The sequence below is a fragment of the Arachis stenosperma genome, chromosome 6 (assembly GCF_014773155.1).
Source record: "Arachis stenosperma cultivar V10309 chromosome 6, arast.V10309.gnm1.PFL2, whole genome shotgun sequence".
Taxonomy (NCBI): domain Eukaryota; kingdom Viridiplantae; phylum Streptophyta; class Magnoliopsida; order Fabales; family Fabaceae; genus Arachis; species Arachis stenosperma.
This window is the reverse complement of record NC_080382.1, coordinates 104083878-104108590: the sequence shown is the minus strand read 5'-3', so window position 1 is coordinate 104108590 and position 24713 is coordinate 104083878. Positions and strand designations below refer to the sequence as shown.

General features: G+C 37.8%; 2 protein-coding genes across 3 annotated transcripts; one reads left to right on the top strand and one right to left on the bottom strand.

The window, feature by feature from the left end:
* Positions 1 to 11659: 11659 nt before the first annotated feature.
* LOC130934357 (uncharacterized) lies at positions 11660 to 13278 on the bottom strand. The gene is made up of 3 exons (XM_057863935.1): positions 12987 to 13278; positions 11905 to 12903; positions 11660 to 11826 (listed from the first exon to the last, which is right to left on the bottom strand). The coding sequence occupies exons 1-3, from the start codon at positions 13276 to 13278 to the stop codon at positions 11660 to 11662; spliced, it is 1458 nt and encodes a 485-aa protein (XP_057719918.1).
* A 1179-nt stretch (positions 13279 to 14457) lies between these two features.
* On the top strand, positions 14458 to 22875 carry LOC130935055 (4-alpha-glucanotransferase DPE2). Of its 2 annotated transcripts, none has more exons than XM_057864612.1 (22): positions 14458 to 14710; positions 15024 to 15438; positions 16229 to 16349; positions 16457 to 16515; positions 16641 to 16768; positions 16886 to 17012; positions 17093 to 17289; positions 17669 to 17747; positions 17855 to 17893; positions 18554 to 18673; positions 18837 to 18938; positions 19044 to 19127; positions 19213 to 19455; positions 19556 to 19681; positions 19776 to 19850; positions 19991 to 20062; positions 20563 to 20682; positions 21090 to 21187; positions 21322 to 21481; positions 21582 to 21680; positions 22054 to 22345; positions 22440 to 22875. In XM_057864612.1, the coding sequence occupies exons 2-22, from the start codon at positions 15094 to 15096 to the stop codon at positions 22631 to 22633; spliced, it is 2880 nt and encodes a 959-aa protein (XP_057720595.1). In that variant the 5' UTR covers positions 14458 to 14710; positions 15024 to 15093; the 3' UTR covers positions 22634 to 22875. The 2 variants fall into 2 exon arrangements, with proteins under 2 accessions (XP_057720595.1, XP_057720594.1); XM_057864611.1 differs by having other exon boundaries at positions 14459 to 14710; positions 15057 to 15438.
* Positions 22876 to 24713: the final 1838 nt, after the last annotated feature.

Sequence of the window (24713 nt, the reverse complement as noted above, 5' to 3'; positions counted from 1 at the left end):
AATGAATCCAAAAACTTGGTGCTCAATACCATGGTATAAACATAATTTCACAACTTCGCACAACTAACCAGCAAGTGCACTGGGTCGTCCAAGTAATAAACCTTACGCGAGTAAGGGTCGATCCTACGGAGATTGTTGGTATGAAGCAAGCTATGGTCACCTTGTAAATCTCAGTCAGGCAGATTCAAATGGTTATGGATGATATATGAATAAAGCATAAAGATAGAGATACTTATGTAATTCATTGGTGAGAACTTCAGATAAGCGAATGGAGATGCTTTGTCCCTTCCGTCTCTCTGCTTTTCTACTGTCTTCATCCAATCCTTCTTACTCCTTTCCATGGCAAGCTGTATGTTGGGCATCACCGTTGTCAGTGGCTACAATCCCGTTCTCTCAGTGAAAATGTTCAACGCACCCTGTCACGGCATGGCTATTCATCTGTCGGTCCTCAATCAGGTTGGAGTAGAATCCATTGATTCTTTTGTGTCTGTCACTAACGCCCAGCCTTCAGGAGTTTGAAGCTCGTCACAGTTATTCAATCATTGAATCCTACTCAAAATACCACAGACAAGGTTTAGACCTTCCGGATTCTCTTGAATGCCGCCATCAATTCTAACTTATACCACGAAGATTCCGGTTAAAGAATCCAAGAGATAAACATTCAAGCCTTGTTTGCTTGTAGAACGGGAGTGGTTGTCAGGCACGTGTTCATAAGTGAGAATGATGATGAGCGTCACATAATCATCACATTCATCAAGTTCTTGAGAGCGAATGAATATCTTGGAATAAGAACAAGCTGAATTGAATAGAAGAACAATAGTAATTGCATTAATACTCGAGGTACAGCAGAGCTCCATGGTGCACGAAATTGCAATCACACTTTGCAACCCCGCACAACTAACCAGCAAGTGCACTGGGTCGTCCAAGTAATACCTTACGTGAGTAAGGGTCGATCCCACGGAGATTGTCGGCTTGAAGCAAGCTATGGTTATCTTGTAAATCTTAGTCAGGATATCAATAATTATCAGGGTTGATTGTGAAAAGTAAAAGAACATGAAATAAGTACTTGTTTTGCAGTAATGGGGAACAGGTTGAGGTTTTGGAGATGCTCCATCTTCTGAATCTCTGCTTTCCTACTGTCTTCTTCTTCAAGCACGCAAGACTCCTTCCATGGCAAGCTATATGCAAGGGTTTCACCGTTGTCAGTGGCTACCTCCCATCCTCTCAGTGGAAATGTTCAACGCACCCTGTCACGGCACGGCTATCCATCTGTCGGTTCTCAATCAGGCCGGAATAGAATCCAATGATTCTTTTGCGTCTGTCACTAACGCCCCGCCCTCAGGAGTTTGAAGCTCGTCACAGTCATTCAATCATTGAATCCTACTCAGAATACCACAGACAAGGTTTAGACCTTCCGGATTCTCTTGAATGCCGCCATCAGTTCTAGCTTATACCACGAAGATTCTGATTAAGGAATCCAAGAGATATCTACTCAATCTAAAGTAGAACGGAGGTGGTTGTCAGGCACGCGTTCATAGTTGAGAATATGATGAGTGTCACGGGTCATCACATTCATCCGGGTTAAGAACAAGTGATATCTTAGAACGGAATTAAGCATGATTGAATAAGAAACAGTAGTAATTGCATTAATTCATCAAGACACAGCAGAGCTCCTCACCCCCAACCATGGGGTTTAGAGATTCATGCCGTGGAAGGTACACAAAGAAGCGTGTAAAGTGTCATCCGGTTCAGATACAATGTCAAAAGATCCTATTAATAGTGAACTAGTAACCTAAGGTTTACAGAAATGAGTAAATGACAGAAAAATCCACTTCCGGGCCCACTTGGTGTGTGCTTGGGCTGAGCATTGAAGCATTTTCGTGTAAAGGCTCTTTCTGGAGTTAAACGCCAGCTTTTATGCCAGTTTGGGCGTTTAACTCCAATTTCTATGCCAGTTCCAGCGTTAAACGCTGGGAATTCTGAAGCTGATTTGCAACGCCGGTTTGGGCCATCAAATCTCGGGCAAAGTATGGACTATTAAACATTGCTGGAAAGCCCAGGATGTCTACTTTCCAACGCGGTTGAGAGCGCGCCAATTGGGCTTTTCTAGCTCCAGAAAATCCACTTCGAATGCAGGGAGGTCAGAATCCAACAGCATCTGCAGTCCTTTTCAGCCTCTGAATCAGATTTTTGCTCAGGACCCTCAATTTCAGTCAGAAAATACCTGAAATCACAGAAAAACACACAAACTCATAGTAAAGTCCAGAAAAGTGAATTTTAACTAAAAACTAATAAAAATATAATAAAAACTAATTAAAATATACTAAAAACATACTAAAAACAATGCCAAAAAGCGTATAAATTATCCGCTCATCACAACACCAAACTTAAATTGTTGCTTGTCCCCAAGCAACTGAAAACCAAAGTAGGATAAAGAGAAGAGAATATACTATAGACTCCAAAATATCAAGGAAACTCAGCTCTAATTAGATGAGCGGGACTAGTAGCTTTTTGCTTCCGAACAGTTTTGGCATCTCACTTTATCCTTTGAAGTTCAGAATGATTGGCATCTATAGGAACTCAGAACTCAGATAGTGTTATTGATTCTCCTAGTTAAGTATAATGATTCTTGAACATAGCTAGTGTATGAGTCTTGGCTGTGGCCCAAAGCACTCTGTCTTCCAGTATTACCACCGGATACATACATGCCACAGACACTTACTTGGGTGAACCTTTTCAGATTATGACCCAGCTTTGCTAGAGTCCCCAATTAGAGGTGTCCAGGGTTCTTAAGCACACTCTTTTTGCCTTGGATCACAACTTTATTTCTTTCTTTCTTTTTCTTTCTATTTCTTCTCTTTTTTTCGTTTTTTTTTTTTTGAATCACTGCTTTTTCTTGCTTCAAGAATCAATTTGATGATTTTTCAGATCCTCAATAACAGTTCTCTTTTTCCTTATTCTTTCAAGAGCCAACAATTTTAACATTCTCAAAACAACAAATTCAAAAGACATATGCACTGTTCAAGCATTCATTCGGAAAACAAAAAGTATTGTCACCACATCAAACTAATTCAACTAGTTTCAAAGATAAATTCGAAATCCTGTATTTCTTGTTCTTTTGTGATTAAAGCATTTTTCATTTAAGAGAGGTGATGGATTCATAGGACATTCATAGCTTTAAGACATGAATTTTAAATTTTATTAATTATGAATTAAGAACAAGACTCAAAAATAGATATAAGATGAGACTAGAAAAAAAATAGAAAACAAAAATTTAAATAGGCTCCTAATGATAGAGGTTTTCACAGAGTTAGGACTCAACAACCTTGATTTTGAGAAGTGGATGCTCCCTCAAATTGGGGGAGAATTTTTGGCGTTTCAGTTCTTGAAGTTCACGCCCTTGCTTCTCTTGCTCCTTCAGCAATTTGCAGAGCATGCAGTTCTGATTCTGCTGTTCTTCCTTAAGTTGCTCCATAGTTTCTTGCAACTTGGTGATAGATGCTTCTAGGCTGGCCCAGTAGCCAATTTCAGGAAATTCAGGGAGGAACTCCTGCGCCCTCCTTTTGATAGAGTTGTCTTGCATTTGTCCTTCCATTGACTTCTTGGTGATTGGATGTTCAATGGGTATGAATTCATCTACTCCCATCTTTACCCCAGCCTCTTTACAGAGCAAGGAGATCAAGCTTGGGTAAGCCAGTTTGGCTTCAGTGGAATTCTTATTTGCAATTGTGTAGATCTCACAAGCAATCAGATGATGAACCTCCACTTCTTTTCCAAGCATAATGCAATGAATCATCACTGCTCTCTTGATAGTGACCTCAGAACGGTTGCTAGTGGGCAATATGGAACGCCCAATAAAGTCTAGCCAACCTCTTGCAATTGGTTTGAGGTCTCCCCTCTTGAGTTGGTTTGGGACACCCTTTGAATTGGTTATCCACTTAGTTCCAGGGAGGCATATATCCTCTAGAACTTGATCCAACCCTTTATCTACTCTCACCATTCTCCTATTAAAGGATTCAGGATCATCTTGCAGTTGAGGCAATTTGAAGATTTCTCTTATTTTGTCCAGATGGAAGTAGATAACTTTCCCTCTGACCATGATTTTATAAGTATGGAAAGCAGTTCCAGTCATTCTCTGCTTATCTGTCAGCCACAGATTTGAGTAGAATTTCTGAACCATATTTCTTCCAACCTTTATCTCAGGATTGGTTAGAACTTCCCATCCTTTGTTTCGAATTTGCTCTTGGATCCCCGGATATTCATCTTCTTTTAGATCAAATTTAACTTCCGGGATCACTGACCTCAGACCCATTATTTTGTGATAATGGTCTTCATGTTCTTTGGTTAAGAACTTCTCTTGATTCCAAAGATTCTTTGGATTATTCTCTTTCTTTCCTCTTACATTGGTTTGTTTTCCCTTAGGAGCCATGATCTTGATGAATCTTGGCTTAGTGATCACGGAAAAGCACACCAAACTTAGAGGTTTGCTTGTCCTCAAGCAAAAGAAAGGAAAGAAGAGAGAGAGAAGAGAAGAGCAAATTCGAATGGTGTGGGGGAATAAGGAGGCCGAACGTGTTTTTATAAGGGGGGAGAAGATTTCGAAAAAAAAAATTGGAAGGAGATTTGAGAAGATATGGAGAGAATTTGAGAGAAGGGTGAGTTTTTTTGAACAAGATTTGGGATTGATTTGAGAGAGATTTGAAGAATGATTTTGATTTTTGATGATTTGAAGGTGAATGATGAAAGGTTGAAGTGTGTTTATGTAGAAAAGTATGGGTTAAAAAAGGAAAGTTTGAAAAAAATTTGTTCGGAAAGCAAAATCTTGGTCCCCCACCTTTCTGGCGTTAAACGCCCAGAATGGCATCCATTCTGGCGTTTAACGCCCATTTGCTAGCCATTGTGGGCGTTTAACGCCCAGCCAGGTGCCCTGGCTGGCGTTAAACGCCAGAATCCCCTTCGTCACTGGGCGTTTTTGCTAAACGCCCAGGATGCTGCACACCTGGCGTTAAACGCCCAGAATGGTGCCTATTCTGGCGTTTAACGCCCAAAATGGCACCTTTACTGGCGTTAAACGCCCAGAATGGTGCCCATTCTAGCGTTTAACGCCTAAAGTACCCCTTACTGGCGTTTTTTCGCCAGTAAGCTCTTTTTCTCTGCTTTTTGCACCGAATCCTTCTGTAACTCTGTGAATCCCTTCATTTTTGATATTTGCCCTTGTAGCAACAAAACATATAACTTGCTAATGACTGGGTTGCCTCCCAGCAAGCGCTTTTTTACTGTCTTTAGCTGGACCTTCATTGAGAATCACTCAAGTCTCAGTTTTGAGCATTCTTGCTCAAAATTGTTTTCAAGATAATGCTTGATCCTCTGTCCATTAACAATGAACTTTTTGTCAGACTCAGCATCCTGGAGCTCAACATATCCATATGGTGATACTCCTGTAATCACATACGGACCCCTCCAACGAGATTTAAGCTTTCCTGGGAACAATCTGAGCCTAGAGTTGAATAGCAGAACTTTTTGTCCTGGCTCAAAGACTTTGGATGACAACTTCTTGTCATGCCACTTTTTTTGCCTTTTCCTTATAAATCTTTGCATTTTCAAAGGCATTGAGTCTGAACTCCTCTAGCTCATTTAGTTGGAGCAATCTTTTTTCACCAGCTAATTGAGCATCCATGTTTAGGAACCTGGTTGCCCAGTAGGCTTTATGTTCCAGTTCCACGGGCAGATGACAGGCCTTCCCATACACCAGTTGGTATGGAGAGGTTCCTATAGGAGTCTTGAATGCTGTTCTGTATGCCCACAGAGCATCATCCAAACTCTTTGCCCAATCCTTCCTTCGGGCTATCACAGTCCGTTCTAGGATTCTTTTTAACTCTCTGTTAGAGACTTCAGCTTGCCCATTTGTCTGTGGATGATACGGAGTTGCCACTTTGTGGCTAATTCCATATCTGACCATAGCAGAGTATAGCTGTTTATTGCAGAAATGAGTGCCCCCGTCACTGATTAGTACTCTGGGAACACCAAACCTGCTGAAGATGTGTTTCTGGAGGAATTTCAGCACGGTCTTGGTATCATTAGTGGGTGTAGCAATTGCTTCTACCCACTTAGACACATAGTCCACTGCCACCAGAATGTAAGTGTTTGAGTATGATGGTGGGAATGGACCCATGAAGTCAATCCCCCATACGTCAAACAATTCAATCTCTAATATCCCTTGTTGAGGCATGGCATATCCGTGAGGCAAGTTACCAGCTCTTTGGCAACTGTCACAGTTACGCACAAACTCTCAGGCATCTCTATAGAGAGTAGGCCAGTAGAAGCCACATTGGAGGACTTTAGTGGCTGTTCGCTCACTTCCAAAATGTCCTCCATACTGTGATCCATGGCAGTGCCATAGGATCCTTTGTGCTTCTTCTCTGGGTACACATCTGCGGATCATTCCGTCTGCACATCTCTTAAAGAGATACGGCTCATCCCATAGGTAGTACTTGGCATCTGAAATTAATTTCTTTCTTTGCACTCTGCTGTACTCCTGGGGTATGAACCTCACAGCTTTATAATTTGCAATATCTGCAAACCATGGAGCTTCCTGAATGGCAAAGAGTTGCTCATCTGGGAAAGTCTCAGAGATCTCAGTAGAAGGGAGGGACGCCCCAGCTACTGGTTCTATTCGGGACAGATGATCAGCTACTTGGTTCTCTGTCCCTTTTCTGTCTCTTATTTCTATATCAAACTCTTGCAGAAGCAACACCCATCTTATAAGCCTGGGTTTTGAATCCTGCTTTGTGAGTAAGTATTTAAGAGCAGCATGGTCAGTATACACAATCACTTTGGATCCCACTAGATAGGATCTAAACTTGTCAATGGCATAGACCACTGCAAGTAACTCTTTTTCTGTGGTTGTGTAATTCTTCTGTGTATCATTTAGAACACGGCTGGCATAATAAATGACGTGCAGAAGCTTGTTATGCCTCTGTCCCAATACTGCACCAATGGCATGGTCACTGGCATCACACATTAGTTCAAATGGCAATGTCCAGTCTGGTGCAGAGATGACTGGTGCTGTGACCAGCTTGGCTTTCAGGGTCTCAAATGCCTGCAGACACTGTGTGTCAAACACAAATGGTGTGTCAGCAGCTAGCAGGTTGCTCAAAGGTTTTGCAATTTTCGAAAAATCCTTTATAAACCTTCTATAGAATCCTGCATGCCCCAGAAAGCTTCTGATTGCCTTAACATTGGCAGGTGGTGGTAATTTTTCAATTACCTCTACCTTTGCCTTATCCACCTCTATTCCCCTGCTTGAAATTTTGTGCCCAAGGACAATTCCCTCAGTCACCATAAAGTGACATTTCTCTCAGTTTAAAACCAGGTTAGTCTCTTGGCACCTTTTCAGGACAAGTGCTAGGTTGTCAAGACAGGAGCTGAATGAGTCTCCATATACTGAGAAGTCATCCATGAAGACTTCCAGGAATTTCTCCACCATATCAGAGAAGATGGATAACATGCATCTCTGAAAGGTTGCAGGAGCATTACACAGACCAAAAGGCATCCTCCTGTAGGCAAACACGCCAGAAGGGCAAGTAAATGTTGTTTTCTCTTGGTCCTGAGGATCTACTGCAATTTGGTTGTAACCTGAATAGCCATCCAAAAAGCAGTAATAATCATGACCAGCTAGTCTTTCTAGCATTTGGTCTATGAATGGTAAAGGAAAATGATCCTTTCTGGTGGCTGTATTGAGCCTTCTGTAGTCAATACACATACGCCACCCTGTGACTGTTCTTATAGGAACCAGTTCATTTTTTTCATTATGAACCACTGTCATGCCTCCCTTTTTGGGGACAACTTAGACAGGGCTCACCCAGGGGCTATCAGAAATAGGATAAATAATCCCAGCCTCTAGTAATTTAGTGACCTCTTTCTGCACCACCTCCTTCATGGCTGGATTTAGCCTCCTCTGTGGTTGGACCACTGGTTTGGCATTATCCTCCAACAGGATCTTATGCATGCATCTAGCTGGACTAATGCCCTTAAGATCACTTATGGACCACCCAAGAGCTGTTTTGTGTGTCCTTAGCACTTGAATCAGTGCTTCCTCTTCCTGTGGATTTAAGGCAGAGCTTATAATCACTGGAAAAGTGTCACCCTTTCCTAGAAATGCATACTTCAGGGATGGTGGTAGTGGTTTGAGTTCAGGTTTGGGAGGCTTATCCTCCTCCTGAAGAATTTTCGAAAATTTCTTTGTTTCCTCTGGTTCTTCTTGATCAGGTTGAGCATCCTTAAAGATGTCCTCAAGCTCTGATTCTAGGCTTTCAGTCATATTGATCTCTTCCACCAAAGAGTCAATAATGTCAGCGCCCATGCAGTCATTTGGTGTGTCTGGATGCTGCATAGCTTTTACAGCATTCAACTTGAACTCATCCTCATTGACTCTCAGGGTTACTTCCCCTTTTCGTACATCAATGAGAGTTCGTCCAGTTGCTAGGAAAGGTCTTCCTAGAATGAGAGTTGCATTCTTGTGCTCCTCCATTTCCAGCACCACAAAGTCAGTTGGAAAGGCAAATGGCCCAAGCTTGACAATCATGTCCTCAATTATGCCTGATGGATATTTAATGGAGCCATCAGCAAGTTGGAGGCATATCCGGGTTGGTTTGACTTCTTCAGTCAACCCAAGCTTTCTGATAGTGGATGCAGGTATTAGATTGATGCTTGCTCCAAGGTCACACAGGGCTGTCTTGGTGCAAGCACCTTCTAATGTGCATGGTATCATAAAGCTCCCTGGATCTTGAAGCTTTTCTGGTAAGCTTTTCAGAATGACTGCACTGCATTCTTCAGTGAGAAATACTTTTTCAGTTTCTCTCCAATCCTTCTTATGACTTAAGATCTCTTTCATGAACTTAGCATAAGAAGGTATTTGCTCAAGTGCCTCTGCAAACGGAATCTTTATTTCAAGAGTCCTTAGATAGTCTGCAAAGCGGGTAAATTGCTTATCCTGTTCCGCTTGGCGGAGTTTCTGAGGATAAGGCATCTTGGCTTTATATTCTTCAACCTTAGTTGCTGCAGGTTTATTCCTTACAGAAGTGGTTGAAGAAGCCTTTTTAGAGGGATTACTGTCAGCACTCTCAGGTGTCTGATCCTCCCTTGACGTCTGAACGCCAGGAATGGGTGAAGATTGAGCGTTTAACGCCAACTTCTCTCCCTTTTCTGGCGTTTGAACGCCAGAACTGGGTAGGGAATGGGCGTTTAACGCCAGCTTTCCTCCCCTTTCTGGCGTTTGAACGCCAACAGTACTCCTCTCTGGGCTCTTACTGTCCTCAGAGGGATTTTGGACAGTGGTTTGGTTATCCTCTGTCAATTGTTCCTTATTTGGCTTTTTGCTACTTTGAGCAGTGTTATTCAATGTCTTTCCACTCCTCAGTTGAACTGCTTGACATTCTTCTGTTATCTGTTTAGATATCTGTTGTTTTGCTTGATTCAACTGCAGTTCTATGTTCTTGTTAGCAATTTTAGTTTCATGGAGCATCCCTTTAAATTCTGCTAACTGTTTTGTCATCATGTGTAATTGTTGATTAAGCTCAATCATCTGTGCTTGAGGATTAGGATCAGTGGCTACTGATGAGCGGATAATTTGTACGCTTTTTGGCATTGTTTTTAGTATGTTTTTAGTATCTTTTAGTTAGTTTTTAGTATATTTTTATTAGCTTTTAGTTAAAATTCACTTTTCTGGACTTTACTATGAGTTTGTGTGTTTTTCTGTGATTTCAGGTATTTTCTGACTGAAATTGAAGGTTCTGAGCAAAAATCTGATTCAGAGACTGAAAAGGACTGCAGATGCTGTTGGATTCTGACCTCCCTGCACTCGAAGTGGATTTTCTGGAGCTACAGAAGCCCAATTGGCGTGCTCTCAACGGCGTTGGAAAGTAGACATTCTGGGATTTCCAGCAATATATGATAGTCCATACTTTGCCCAAGATTTGATGGCCCAAACTGGCGTGGCAAATCACCCTCAGAAATTCCAGCGTTTAACGCTGGAACTGGCATGAAACTTGGAGTTAAACGCCCAAACTGGCATGAAAGCTGGCGTTTAACTCCAGAAAAGGTCTCTACACGAAAATGCTTCATTGCTCAGCCCAAGCACACACCAAGTGGGCCCGGAAGTGGATTTTTCTGTCATTTACTCATTTCTGTAAACCTTAGGATACTAGTTTACTATTAATAGGACCTTTTGACATTGTATCTGTACCTCATGACACTTTACACGTTTCTTTGTGTACCTTTCACGGCATGAGTCTCTAAACCCCATGGTTGGGGGTGAGGAGCTCTGCTGTGTCTTGATGGATTAATGCAATTACTACTGTTTCTTATTCAATCATGCTTGCTTCTATTCTAAGATATCACTTGCTCTTAACCCGGATGAATGTGATGATCCGTGACACTCATCATCATTCTCAACTATGAACACGTGCCTGACAACCACCTCTGTTCTACTTTAGATTGAGTAGATATCTCTTGGATTCCTTAACCAGAATCTTCGTGGTATAAGCTAGAATTGATGGCGGCATTCAAGAGAATCCGGAAGGTCTAAACCTTGTCTGTGGTATTCTGAGTAGGATTCAATGACTGAATGACTGTGACGTGCTTCAAACTCCTAGCAGGCGGGGCGTTAGTGACAGACGCAAAAGAATCACTGGATTCTATTCCGGCCTGACCGAGAACCGACAGATGATTAGCCATGCTGTGACAGAGCATAGGAACATTTTCACTGAGAGGATGGGAGGTAGCCACTGACAACGGTGAAACCCTACATACAGCTTGCCATGGAAGGAGCCTTGCGTGTTTGATGAAGAAGACAGTAGGAAAGCAGAGATTCAGAAGATGGAGCATCTCCAAAGCCTCAACCTATTCTCCATTACTGCAAAACAAGTACCTATTTCATGTTCTTTTGCTTTTCACAATCAATCCTGATACTTTCTGATATCCTGACTAAGATTTACAAGATAACCATAGCTTGCTTCAAGCCGACAATCTCCGTGGGATCGACCCTTGCTCACGCAAGGTATTACTTGGACGACCCAGTGCACTTGCTGGTTAGTTGTGCGGGATTGCAAAAGTGTTATTGCAATTTCGTGCACCAAGTTTTTGGCGCCGTTGCCGGGGATTGTTCGAGTTTGGACAACTGACGGCTTATCTTGTTGCTTAGATTAGGACTGTTTTATTTTTGTTGGTTTAGAGTCTTTTAGTTGAGTCTAGTTTCATATTTTAAGTTTGGTGTCAATTGCATGCTTTTATTTTTCTCTTAATTTTTGTTTTTGCATGTTCCTAGTCTCTTTTTTATTCATAAAAATTCTAAGTTTGGTGTCCTCTTTGTGTTTTTCCTTTAAAATTTTCGAAAATTAGTGTTTGATTTTCTAAAAATTTTAAGTTTGGTGTCTTTTTGTTGTTTTTCTCTTTCCTCTTTTCAAAAATCAAATCTTTTTCATAAAAATTTTTCAATCATATCTTTTTAATTGCTATTTTCAAAATCTTTTTAATTAACTAATTGATTCAGTTCTCAATTTGCTTTGATCTTATTTTCTTATTGATTTTCGAATTTTTTATTTTAATTGCCTTTTGTTTTATTTTATTTTTTTTCGTTTAATTCAAAAAAAAAAAACAAAATTTATCCATTTGCAATCATTATCGTCATATGTCCCCAACGATGACCACCATCGAATGCCAACACCCATCTCTCAACACCGATCTCATCGCACCATTGAGTATATGCCTCACCCCGCTCTTTAAGCCTTTGGTAGTTTTTGTTGTACTCCTGCTCCGTCCTAGAATAGCCTGTTGAACAAACCATTTAGTCATAAGCAGATGCCACAAATTTACTATGAACAGAATCATAACAACGAGTTAAAATACCTGTGTTCACCACGAGTTTATGCAAATATGGAGCCTTGAACCTCCTTAAGAAGTTGGAACCGATGTGCCTGATGCAGTACATGTGCCACGCCCTTGGTGGTGACCATGCACCGTTACTGCGAGCTATTGCAGCGTCGATGGAAGTATGGCGGTCAGAAATAATACCCACACCATCAATGGTAACAATATATCTCCGCAAATTCGTCAGGAAAAACTCCCATGCGTCTGCCGTCTCGCCCTCGACTATGGCAAATGCAATAGGCACAATGTTTTGATTCCGATCTTGTACAACCGCTACCAGAAGTGCACCTTTATATTTTCCGTAAAGGTGTGTGCCATCAACTTGCACCGGTGGCTTGCAATGTCTAAATGCTACAATACACGGATAGAAGCTCCAAAAAATACGGTGCAGAACTCTTACACCTTGAACCTCCTCAGTCTCACGGTAAACGGGGAGCGTTTTGATTTGAACACGAGACCTTGACATTTTAACCGTCATTGCTTTCAACCATACTGGCAGAGTCTGGTAAGAAACTTCCCAATCACCAAAAACCTTAGCAACAACTTTCTGCTTTGCCAACCAAGCCTTGCGGTAACTGACAGTGTAGTTGAACCAAGATTGAACTTCTGCAATTACAGACTTCACCTTTATCGAGGGGTCTAATTCGACCAACGGCCTAATGGCATCTGCAATTGTGTCCGAGTCCAACTTGGCATGATCTTGTGATATCGTTCCCATGGTGCACGTGTGCTTGCCATTGTATCTCCTGATCTCCCAACAAGCTTTCTTTCGAATCAAGCTAGCCCGGATAAGCCAATCGCACCCTACACCATACCCCTTGCATTTCGCATAGAATGTCTGCGGCTCAGACTCATACACAGTGTAATCAACTCCTCTAGAGATAGTGTAGCTTTTGATTGCAGATATCACTGACTCTCTCGAACCAAATTCCATTCCAACACTAAACTCGCCATCTTCTGCCGCAGCGTTGTCTTCACCTACGGCATGCGCACCGCCATCAGTCAAACAAGGCAAATAAAATAAACACTGTATGAAACTTTAGTTAATAATCATAACATACTCGTATTCGCATACTCAGAAAATTCTGGGTCATGCATAGCTTCGAGATCTAGAGTCCGCATAAAAGAGGGAACACTAAATGGGTGCTGGCTTACAATCACATTTGCTTCATTTTGCACCTCTGGATTGCCTGCCAAGTCTCCTTCATCGACTTCATAGTTAGCTTCGAACTTCTCTTCACTGTCATTATTATCTTCTTCCCAATCTATATCCCCGAGCTCATCAACATTGACCTCCTCGCCGACCGCGCCGGACCCTGACTGCTGTTCAAACTCCACGTACAACTCTATCATCGGCACGTAAAATCAGGTTTGTTGATAAATACAAAACATCTGCTGCATACTGGCATCGTCAGTGATGGGCATTAATTGAAACTGTATTAGCCCACCAAATACTTACACAGGACTTCTGTATAAAAGGTTGCTCACTCTTTTCAAAATGTGGCTTTGAATGTTATTACAAATCCCATTTTGCAACTCGACAAAGCTCATGGTACATGGAATAGCAAATGACGACGGACATTCACAAACAAAAGTCACTCCTTCATGTGTGTTTGGTATAACTTCACCGTTATAATATACTCGCAAATTTGCAATATTTTCCATAACTTCAACCTCACTAACTCCGATTTTTTTGACACACCTAACTGCCAAAAAAATTAAGAACTACAACATATGTATTCGAAAGAAGAGTATGATGAGTAGAATGGGAGTGAGGCCATTTGGGCGAGGAATGCTTCGTATTTATAGGCAGGCCTCTTCATTAAAATATTTTTTCCTCAACAAACGCAACCTGTGTTTTTTATTTTTCAAAAGAATAATCTGACAACGCAAAAAACGCAGTCTGCGTTTTGCGTTTTCTAAAAAAGAAAGCTGACACTCAGCACAAAACGCCATCTGCGTTTTGTTATTACGGAAAAAAAATTTAACCCATCACAAAACGCAGGCTGCGTTTGGATTAAAACAAATAAAAAAATTTAAAAAGTCTGCAGAAAGCAAAACGCAGCTCACATTTGTTCCTTTTTTGAACAAAAAAAAACAAAAATAGGCCCAAAGTTACTTCTACACCTGACATCGTAGTAGAAAAAAATTTGTCCATGCGTTCATTACATTGAACAATACCAAATTTTGTTACATATCAAAAAAATGAGCCCAAAATTTAACCTTATAATTCATCATCCAAAAATCAAAAAACTTTTTTCACATGAACACAATTATAAAATTTTTATTAAAGTATCACCATTAATTTTCAATTTTCAGCTGCAAGTATCAGCGCCCCAATAAAAAAGTATGCGATCTTTCTGAATATCCTTGTGATCATTGCAGAAAAGAAAATTCACGAGGAACTAAAACTCTGCAGATTGTGAAAGCAACAATGATTGGACTTCACTCCATCCATTTCAGCCAAAATGTTATCGTATCATAAAAAATTAATAAAAATATCTCGCATACAAATCTCACACACACACTACTCCAATCATATAAAATATCAAATCTCACAGAGCCAGCATTTCTGAACCGTTGGCTGTCTCATTCATCTCAAATTGCACTTGAAACACTTTTAAATTAAAAAATATCTCTCCGTTTCCCCACATTTGCTCTCAGAATCAAACAAACTCCATTTTCATTCTACTTTTTTAATTTTATTTATTGTCATGTTCTCTTGAGAAGGCTTGCCGTGGTTGAAGAAAAGGTGAATTGAATTAGGCCCCTCTCTTTTTATCTGGTAAATTTCATCAACCCATTTCATTTTCAGAGTAAATATTAGATTTTTGATAAACTCATTTCATGTTATTCGGAGTTTCTTTGTCCGTGATACTTCAATTTTATTGAATTTTGGCCGAAGGGTGTTTGGTGTTTAATATAGTATCCGAGATCCATTATTTGTTTGCTTAGACAAACTGGAAGAATGTGTATGAAGAGTTTAGATGTGAAGTCAGAAATTGAAGCACTTTATTTTAAAAAAAAAAGGAATTTGAATTTTGCTTATACTTTGAGGGTTCCATGCATTTTATATTTCTCTGACCTTTCATCTACAGTTCTATACAGATAATCACACTTTTTTTGGCCAGATTTTGGATATTTTCTGTTAAATACATTTGAGAAGATATGGTGAATACTGGATTGCTTTCTGGAAGCAAATCAGTGAAGATTACCTTCCAGTTACCATATTTCACCCATTGGGGTCAGAGTTTGCTGGTGTGTGGTTCTGTGTCGGTGCTCGGTTCGTGGAATGTGAAGAAGGGTGTGCTGCTCACCCCCATTCATCAAGGGGCTGAGCTCATCTGGAGTGGCAGCATCACAGTGCCAAAAGGGTTCCAATGCCAATACCAATATTATGTGGTTGATGATAATAGAAATGTTCTGCGGTCTGAGATGGGGAAGAGGCGCGAATTGGTGCTCCCTGAAGGCATACAGAGTGGGCAGGAGATCGAGTTCCGTGATCTTTGGCAGGTGCTACCCGTATCTTTCCATTCTAAGGAATTCGTTGTAAAGTTGCTTTTTGTTGGTTTTGTGAGTACAAATCTAGAGGGTTACTATTCTAATAAAATTCCCTAATAAAAAAAGAAGAATGTAGAGCCATCTAGTAGACCTTTTCGGTATTATACTTTATTTGACAATTGAAATACTGAAAGAATATACCCATACTAAAAATATGGTGCTTAAGCCTTATTCAGCATATTGTGCAGATTCTGTGATTGAAGTTGATATTTCTCAGTCACTTGGGATGAGCGAATTGTAGGTGCTAGTACCTAATCCGCAATCTTGTGCTAGTGACACTTTGTGTTGAGGTGGTTGTATCAAAAGATATTTAGCACATATTACTTTTTAAGCTGTCCATTTGCAGAAAATTATATGGTTTTTCTGTCACAAGGATAAATTAGTTACACTTTTTTTTGTGTTCTTTGTACTGTGTATATAATATAACACATTCTAATGCTTTTATACAACAAATATATGGTCTGTGATGTTGCTTCGCAGATTCATGGTCTTTTTTGTCTCTCTCATTTTGCTCAGTTTCACAGCAATACTTTAAATGGTGTAGACTTCAGCTTTTTTTTTTTTGGTTTTTTGTTCTCCATGCGGAAGCTACTCCTTGAAACTGTTTATTAAAAAAATTACTTCTAGAAGTTGAACTTAAATCTCTTCCCTGGTATAATTTAATAGATTTAGTTAAGATAAAAGCCTTCTTTTATATATATGTCTAGTTAAGGTCTTTTTCTTGTATTTTTATTAATTACAGACAGGCTCAGATGGTATCCCTTTCCGAAGTGCTTTTAGAGATGTTATTTTCCGGCAAAGCTGGGATCCGAGCAAAGAGGCAGCTGCCATAGAAGCCAACAATAGTAAATTTGAGCTGGAAGGTAGCTTTTTTCTCAGTCCATCCTTTTTGAGCTTAGGTTTTTTGTGTGTGTAAAGTGTGCGCTATTATTCTGCTGATAACTCATAAATTTTGACATTTGATGACCAGCGGAATCCATAGTCATTCTGTTCAGGATAAACTGCCCAAGCATTGAGAAAGACACATCAGTGAGATCTTTTTATTCCTAAATGGCTAATGTTCTTATCTGCATGGACTCTTAATTCATAATCTTTTGGTTCTGCTCATAATCGGCACTTCTGATGAATTAGTGACCTCTCTTGAAATTTTGCAGATATGTGTGATTGGAAGCCATGAAAAGTTAGGGAAGTGGAAGCCTGAAAATGGATTAAAACTCAGATATTGTGGCAAATCCATGTGGCAAGCTGAATGTCTGATGAAAAGGAGTGATTTTCCAATAAGATATCCATTTTGAACATTTCATTATTTATTATACAATTAAAATCTTGCATTATTATTTCCACAAATTGCTACTATTATTCTCATCCTACCTTACATTCTTCCTTAGCTAAATTCCACGTATAGATATTGCAAATATGGTGGGGCTGGCAATGTTTCTATAGAGAATGGCCCGAATCGTGAAGTCTCCATTAGCTCCTCAAGGAGTGAGGCAAAATATATATGTCTTTCAGATAGCATGATGCGAGTAAGTTGGTAATAGTTTAATTTGTTGTTCTCTTATGTTTCTTTATATTCATTTTATATATATTTTTTTCCTGTCACCAGGAAACACCTTGGCGTGGTGCTGGTGTGGCGATCCCTATGTTTTCTGTTAGGTCGGAATGTGATCTCGGAGTTGGAGAGTTTCTTGATCTTAAATTACTAGTAGACTGGGCTGTAGCATCCGGATTTCATTTAGTTCAACTTTTACCTATCAATGACACATCAGTTCACAGGATGTGGTGGGATTCTTATCCATACAGGTATGACATACCATTATGTTCGAATCATAGTAGAGGTTGAACATGGATGGATACCTTGTATATAACCATGTATCTGTATTATAAAAGCATGGATTGTTTACTTTGCTTTATGCTGGAAATTTGGCAAAAAGAAAAATGGAAGCTTAATGTAGGGAATGAAAAATTTCAAACTGCCATCTTTGATCTCCATACAACTTTGAAGTGGCATCTGCTTGACTTCTCAATTTATATGTTCTGTTTGATTTTAAATTTATATAATGTACAAACCACAAGCATCATATTGAAATGTCTTTGAAATTAATTTTATCACATCTAAGATGGATGAAATATTTGTTTTTGTGATTAAATGTTGTGATCTCACAATGTGCTTGTTTTTCAGTTCACTATCAGTATTTGCATTGCATCCATTGTACCTGCGAGTTCAGGCACTTTCTAAGAACATACCTAAGGAGATCAAGGTTATTTTTTGGAATTTCGTTCTCTATTGAATAGTAGTGAACTAGTGATAACTGATAACAACTTAAAAATGCTGATAATATAAATGCTTTGTTTTTCCGTTAAACAGGAAGAGATTGAGAAGGCAAAACAACAATTGGATTTGAAGGTAATGCTATATAATATCTTTAATTATTTAAATTTATCTTGCTCCTGACACAGCCATTGGAATAGTTTACCATCACAGGAAAAACAATTCATCTCCCCACCTTGTGTCCTCCTTCTTTTAAATTGGTGTTGTTTTATATACAACTTCATGTTCTGGGTGCATCCAAAATTCCAAATTGGCTTGTAGTTGCTGTTTTTCTGTTTTTTTTTTTTTAAATATTCTTTTTGGGTTTTATAAGTGATGATGTTGCCAAAGTCGTAAAAGCTAAACTATTCTCAGTATTCAATCTAACTTCGATCTCTTTTCCTTTCTTTTAAGACAGAAACAATGTTTCACCTATGGATGTATGTTTCAATTTTTGAAAATTCAATTTTCACAATTAATTGACCAAAAAATACTTATTAGATTCAATCCCTGGCTTGAATTAAGAGAAACTAACGGAGGAACCTTTTAGAGTAGAAAAGTAGAAACAGTTATGGATTTTCATCTTTTACTGTTACCTTAAACGTAATATGAACACTTTGTAATTGACACATGCATTATTATTGATATGTTTTCTTTAATTATGTTAGTGCTTTCATTTACAATTTTTTATTTTTGCAACCATATTGTTGGATGACAGTTTTATTGCAGTTGATTAAGCCTTATGTGTCTGTGCAGGATGTTGATTATGAGGCGACAATGGCTGCTAAACTCTCAATTGCCAAGAAAATTTTCGACCTAGAGAAAGATGCGATACTTAACTCGAGTTCCTTTAAGGAGTTTTTTGCAGAGAACGAGGTCTTACTGCTGCATAATGCTACTGCTTTATATGTTTGCAAAAAGAGCTTTGATCTGTCTTATCTTTTTGTTTCTTCTACCAATTATTTTTCCTCCTTCACAGTGAAATTCCCATGGTCAATATTTATTTATTTATTTTATGTTCTGTTGTTCATGGTAATAGGGTTGGTTGAAACCCTATGCTGCCTTCTGTTTCCTGCGGGACTTTTTCGAGACATCAGATCGCACTCAATGGGGTTGTTTTGCTCATTATTCAGAAGATAAGGTACATTATCTTCTTTTCTTTTTTTTTTATGATTTAAATTCCCACCTTAAGACTAACATAATCATAATCTTGATGAGAATTTATTCTGGTATCATATTTTTGTAGCTTGAGAAACTTGTATCAAAGGAAAGCTTGCATTATGAGATAATTTGCTTCCAATACTATATTCAATACCATCTACACTTACAAGTATGTTCAATCGAGCCCTATCATTCAAGTTTTTCTTCATAGCTGTCAAAGCACTTGGCAAAAAGAATCTAACTCATTCCAACAGTTATCCGAAGCTGCAGAATATGCGAGAAAGAAGAGAGTGGTTCTAAAGGGAGATCTTCCTATTGGAGTTGATAGGAACAGTGTTGATACTTGGGTTTATCCAAATCTGTTCCGAATGAATACTTCCACGGGAGCACCTCCAGATTATTTTGATAAGAACGGCCAGAATTGGGGCTTTCCAACTTATAATTGGGAAGAAATGTCAAAAGACAACTATGGCTGGTGGCGAGCTCGCTTGACACAGGTTTTTACATTTGAGTTCTTGTTCCTATGGTTAACATGAGAATAATCTCTGCAACTTAAGTGTTGAGGTTGAAGATTAATGTTGCTTATATCTTTGACAGATGGCAAAATATTTTACAGCTTATAGGATTGACCACATATTGGGATTCTTTCGAATCTGGGAGCTTCCGGATCATGCTGCCACTGGTTTAGTTGGAAAATTCCGACCATCTATTCCTCTAAGTCAGGTATACTGTGGTCAACACTTGCTGAAGTGCTCTAACTTTGAACGATTTTCGTTCAGTGTAGTCAAACTTATCATCTTTATTATATATATTTTAGGAGGAACTCGAAAGGGAGGGCATATGGGACTTTAATCGCCTGAGTCGTCCTTACATTAGGCAGGGACTCTTGCAGGTTAGTAGGCTACATTGTACGCTAATTTTCGTTATGTGCAAATAATTCACCTTCCGGGTGCTGTTTGTTTTTCGTTATAGGTCTAGTAAATTTGCTTCTTGTGGCAAGTTGTGCTATAATATTTTCATTTTCTTACTCAGCAAAAATTTGGAGCTGCTTGGGCATTTGTTGCAACAACTTTTCTGAATGAATATGAGAAGAACTGCTATGAGGTGATCATAATTTTCTGTATAGATTCCTTTGTGTATGACCATCTCTCCTTAAAGATTAATTTGTTAGAAAGTAATTATATTGAAATTGCACGTGCCTATGAGAATAGGGCCAACAAGAGTTTAGATCACATAAAGATACTCAGATTTGATATTGTTAATCCTACGTTAATGATATGATTAAAATAAGTTTCACATAATATTGCTTAAAAATATGGCCAGTTGGCCTTTATAAATACTTGGTCATACGAAAGCAAGTGCAGCTGTGGGCATTGAATTGGTTATTTGTCAATGGGGCAAGAGGGAATTGAGTCAATTTAACTCGAAGGATTTGATGGCATCAATTTGAGAGATTTAGATATTTTATCATGTGTTGTTTAGAAATATGAAAAGCGTCCTTTTGAGGATTAAATTCTTTGTCAATTCTGTTGTGACCAATTTTTTATGTCAGAATGTTGAAGTGTCTTGCCCAAAAAGTGTTTACTATTTGTAAATGATTTTAGTTCAAGGAGGATTGCAACACAGAGAAAAAAGTTGTTTCCAAGCTAAAAAGTTGTGCTGAAAGTTCCCTCTTGTTAGAGAGTGAAGACAAACTGCGGCGCACCCTCTTTGATCTTTTACAGGTAGCAACGGCATAACAGATTTGCTTCCTTTTTGTAATTCGTCTCTCTCTTTCACTTTTTGATATTTACATTTAAATGTTGCACTAATCAATATTAATATAATTTTGATTAAACTTGACCATGAAAAGGCACTTTAACAATTGGGGAACATATATGGTTTAGTTATTTTAAGAACCTCTTCAAATTCCACTGCAAGTGAAAACCTTACGATTTACTAGAATGACGTGGCACTCCGTTTTACCTATTTTGAAAAGTTTTACATTCCAGACAGTCACATATCAGAGTCTAAGTATTCAACTTTTAACATGGATTTTTTTGTTAATACATTTTGAATCTTTTCTGTTTTATGATCTGTTTCATCTTGGTCACTCTTTAAAGTCCTTTCTGACCTGGCTTTTGGCTTGCAGAATATAGTTCTTATCCAAGATCCAGAGGATCCAAGAAAATTTTATCCTCGTTTCAACCTTGAGGATACTTCAAGCTTCAAGGATTTGGATGATAAAAGGTACCTCAGTTATTTGACACTGAAATAGAGTTATAGAACTGTTATTCAGTATCTAGTACAAAAATTCCGTTTGCAATTCGACTTCGTCTTGATATCATCTCACAAAGGCTCCTACTGCTTGATATGTAATACAGCAAGAATGTTCTCAAAAGATTATACTACGACTACTATTTCCATCGTCAAGAGAATCTTTGGAGGGAAAATGCGTTGAAGACCCTACCCGTCCTTCTGAACTCATCAGACATGCTGGCATGTGGAGAAGATTTGGGTCTTATTCCTTCTTGTGTCCATCCTGTATGTCTATTATGCTTTTTCATACTCTCTCTCTTGTATATATATGTTCTAACTTAAGCTAAAGATATTAAAGAGATTGTATCAAAATTTGTTGTTGTAGGTTATGCAAGAACTGGGATTGGTTGGGTTGCGGATTCAACGCATGCCCAATGAACCTGGTCTGGAGTTTGGTATTCCTTCCCAGTACAGCTACATGACAGTAATCTTTCTGCAATACTGATCATTCTTGATTTTTGTTGGCCTTGCCGGTTGAATTTTCATATTGGAAAGATTTTGATGTTGCTGTTTTCACATCTTCATGGTTGTGTATTTGTTTAGAAACCCTAAACCCTAAACTCATGTTATCTGTTTTGTGTTTTATTTAAACCTTATATTCAAACATCCTGAGCTTTAAATATCAGAGCATTAAATGTGTTGGCCTTCGGGAGGTTTATTAGTTTTGTGATTCAGAACGCCGGTCATACGGATTCGTTGTTGTATTATGCTTATGAGTCGAGTGTTTTGAAGAACTGGTATAGTTTTTGAAACCGGAGCAAAAAGTTCATTTGATTCTGAGTTATGGAAATGTGCAGGTATGCGCCCCGTCTTGTCACGACTGCTCCACCTTGCGTGCCTGGTGGGAAGAAGATGAAGATAGAAGACTGCGCTATTTCAAGAATGTGGTGGAGTCTGACGAGTTACCACCCGATCGATGCACTCCAGAAGTTGCACATTTTGTTATAAGGCAACATGTTGAAGCCCCATCAATGTTGGCAATTTTCCCTCTCCAGGACTTGCTAGCATTAAAAGAAGAATATACTACACGCCCCGCGACAGAGGAGACAATCAATGACCCCACAAATCCGAAGCATTATTGGAGATACCGTATGTCTTGAGCTTTCTCTTAATTCTAATATGTTATTATCAAACTCATTTTCTGGAATATTATGATCTTATTCTGCTTGGAAACTGTTGTCAGGTGTACATGCCACGCTGGAATCTTTGAACAAGGATACTGAGCTCAAAACCATCATCAAAGATCTTGTTCGTTGGGGCGGAAGATCTTTCCCCCCGGATGAAACTGAAGTATCGTCATCATCAGCATCAGGATCCAACTCCGACAAGGAGCGGCTTGCCAGTTCCATGGAAAAGATCAGTCTTCCTTCCAAATAGAATAGAGTTCCACCAAAGCGTGCTCATGTTTATCTATTCCACGTCTCAATTTAAATTCATAATGTTACATAAACTGCATCAATAAAGAAAGCATAAGGATCCATCCACATGTTGGTGTGGTTCCGTTGTTTCCAGTTTTCTAATGGTATGTTTTCTTTGTAAAGAAAATAGAAAAAGAATGTCTAAACTCTAAACATATATGTGCTCATTAATTGTATCTATCATAAAAATCTTTTCAAGAATTTTTCATTTTCTGCAAATAATTTTTGCCCAAATAATCTTCCAAAAATAATCTAACCTAATTGGGATTGAAACATTTCTGCATCTTCTAGCGAAAATACACACAATTTTTCCAAAAATTTAATTCATCCTTCAAATGTAAGAAAATAAGTGCGATGAAATAAAAGAAAAAAAAAATCCAAACAACCAAGCACCCTTCTCGAGTTATGCGTATGTTTTTAGGTTTATCGATAAAATGAGGATTATACTAGTGCATTCACCCGTGCATCGCACGGGAATGGCACAAAAATAATAAAAAAATATTAGATATATATATGTTAATTAAAACTGAAAGGCAAAAAATTAGTATTTAATTAATTTAAATAATAAAATATTATTAACTAATACATATATATATATAATTAATTTTTATAATACATAAATTATTTTTTATAATGATTTGATTTACATAATTTTATAATAATAAATAGATTATTAAAAATTAAAAAAAAATACTAAGATCTTATATTCTCTTTAAATGTATTTTAAATGTATTTTATATTATTCTCAGCCAATTTATTCTTGCTGTTAAACTCCAAGTATTTAGTTTCAAAATTTGTATAACCTGAATTCTATTATTAAATATAAAAAAAATTATAGTGATGTAAATTATTTTTTTATTTTTTAAATTTTTAACAATAGAATGATCAATTTATATAAAAAATATACTTTTAAAAAATAAGTCTTTCAACTATTATTTAGAATTTAGTATTCAAATCAATTAAAAAAAGAAAAATTCAACGTCATCACTCTACTTTTAGAATTAGTTCAGCCCTGTGATAATCTCCTAGTGTTCATGCTCTTTATGCACGCCTCACCATGTTGTCTCTAAAATCGATAACATTAAGCGATGCATAAATATACTAAGTTTAATAAAAATCAGTTAATATTAAGCTATTGTTAGAATAACTAATTAAATATAAATTTTTTATTTTAAATTAAATCATAAGAATAAAATGATCTAATTTTCCTTTTAAGAAAATTGTAAAAACATATAAATTAAGATTAAGATTATCGTTTAATTACAATAAATACATGATAGAAAAATTGTAAACTAAAGTGAATAAGTATCCAAAAATAATTTCTACAAAGAAGTAACAAACTTATAGAAGAATATAAATATCTAAAATTACATATTAAATAAATTTAAAATTATACATAATCAACTAAATTTGTCTACGAACAACATTTATATCTTTTGCCTTGAATGATTATTCTAAACTAATACCCTTAATCTTGATTTTGATTTTTACTCTTGAAAGAGCAACATAAAGTTGTCTTGTGTGTAAAAACATGCTTCGACAAATATAGACTCATATGTTTGACCCCTAAAGCTTGTTAATAGTCATCGTCTCATAGATAATAACACACATCAGAGAGGAAGAGCCATTTCCTACTATTAAGATCACCAAACATTGCAATGGCACTGTCACCAACTTCATATACCACATAATACCACAAAAGTCATATAAATTATAAATATACATTAATAGAGCAGCAGTCAAAATAATAATGATAATAAAAAAATACAATTATAGACATTCAAAAGAGCACAGAATATTATATATCACATAAGCAAGTTTTTTGAAAACTTCATAACTAAGTCATTTAAGAAATATGAATAGCTATTTTTTTAGAGAACAGGATGCACATTACACGCAATGCAAAATGGCTGATCTCTAAACTCTCATTATGTAGAATAATAGATTCACATAAATAGAAGAGTCTAAGAAAGAATTATCTTAATTCTATAGGAACAGAGGCTTTCAAAAGAAAAATTGAAAAAATGGTTTAAATGCAT

What these genes read in the sequence shown, in the direction of transcription:
- LOC130935055 (XM_057864612.1), top strand. Translation starts at nt 15,094, where the DNA reads ATGGTGAATACTGGATTGCTTTCTGGAAGCAAATCAGTGAAGATTACC. An exon ending in CATCTATTCCTCTAAGTCAG is followed by an intron (nt 19,682 to 19,775) that starts GTATACTGTGGT and finishes TATATATTTTAG; the next exon opens with GAGGAACTCGAAAGGGAGGG. An exon ending in GAAGCATTATTGGAGATACC is followed by an intron (nt 22,346 to 22,439) that starts GTATGTCTTGAG and finishes AACTGTTGTCAG; the next exon opens with GTGTACATGCCACGCTGGAA.
- LOC130934357 (XM_057863935.1), bottom strand. Translation starts at nt 13,278, where the DNA reads ATGATAGAGTTGTACGTGGAGTTTGAACAGCAGTCAGGGTCCGGCGCG. An exon ending in TTCTGAGTATGCGAATACGA is followed by an intron (nt 12,904 to 12,986) that starts GTATGTTATGAT and finishes CGCATGCCGTAG; the next exon opens with GTGAAGACAACGCTGCGGCA. An exon ending in TAAACTCGTGGTGAACACAG is followed by an intron (nt 11,827 to 11,904) that starts GTATTTTAACTC and finishes TTTGTTCAACAG; the next exon opens with GCTATTCTAGGACGGAGCAG.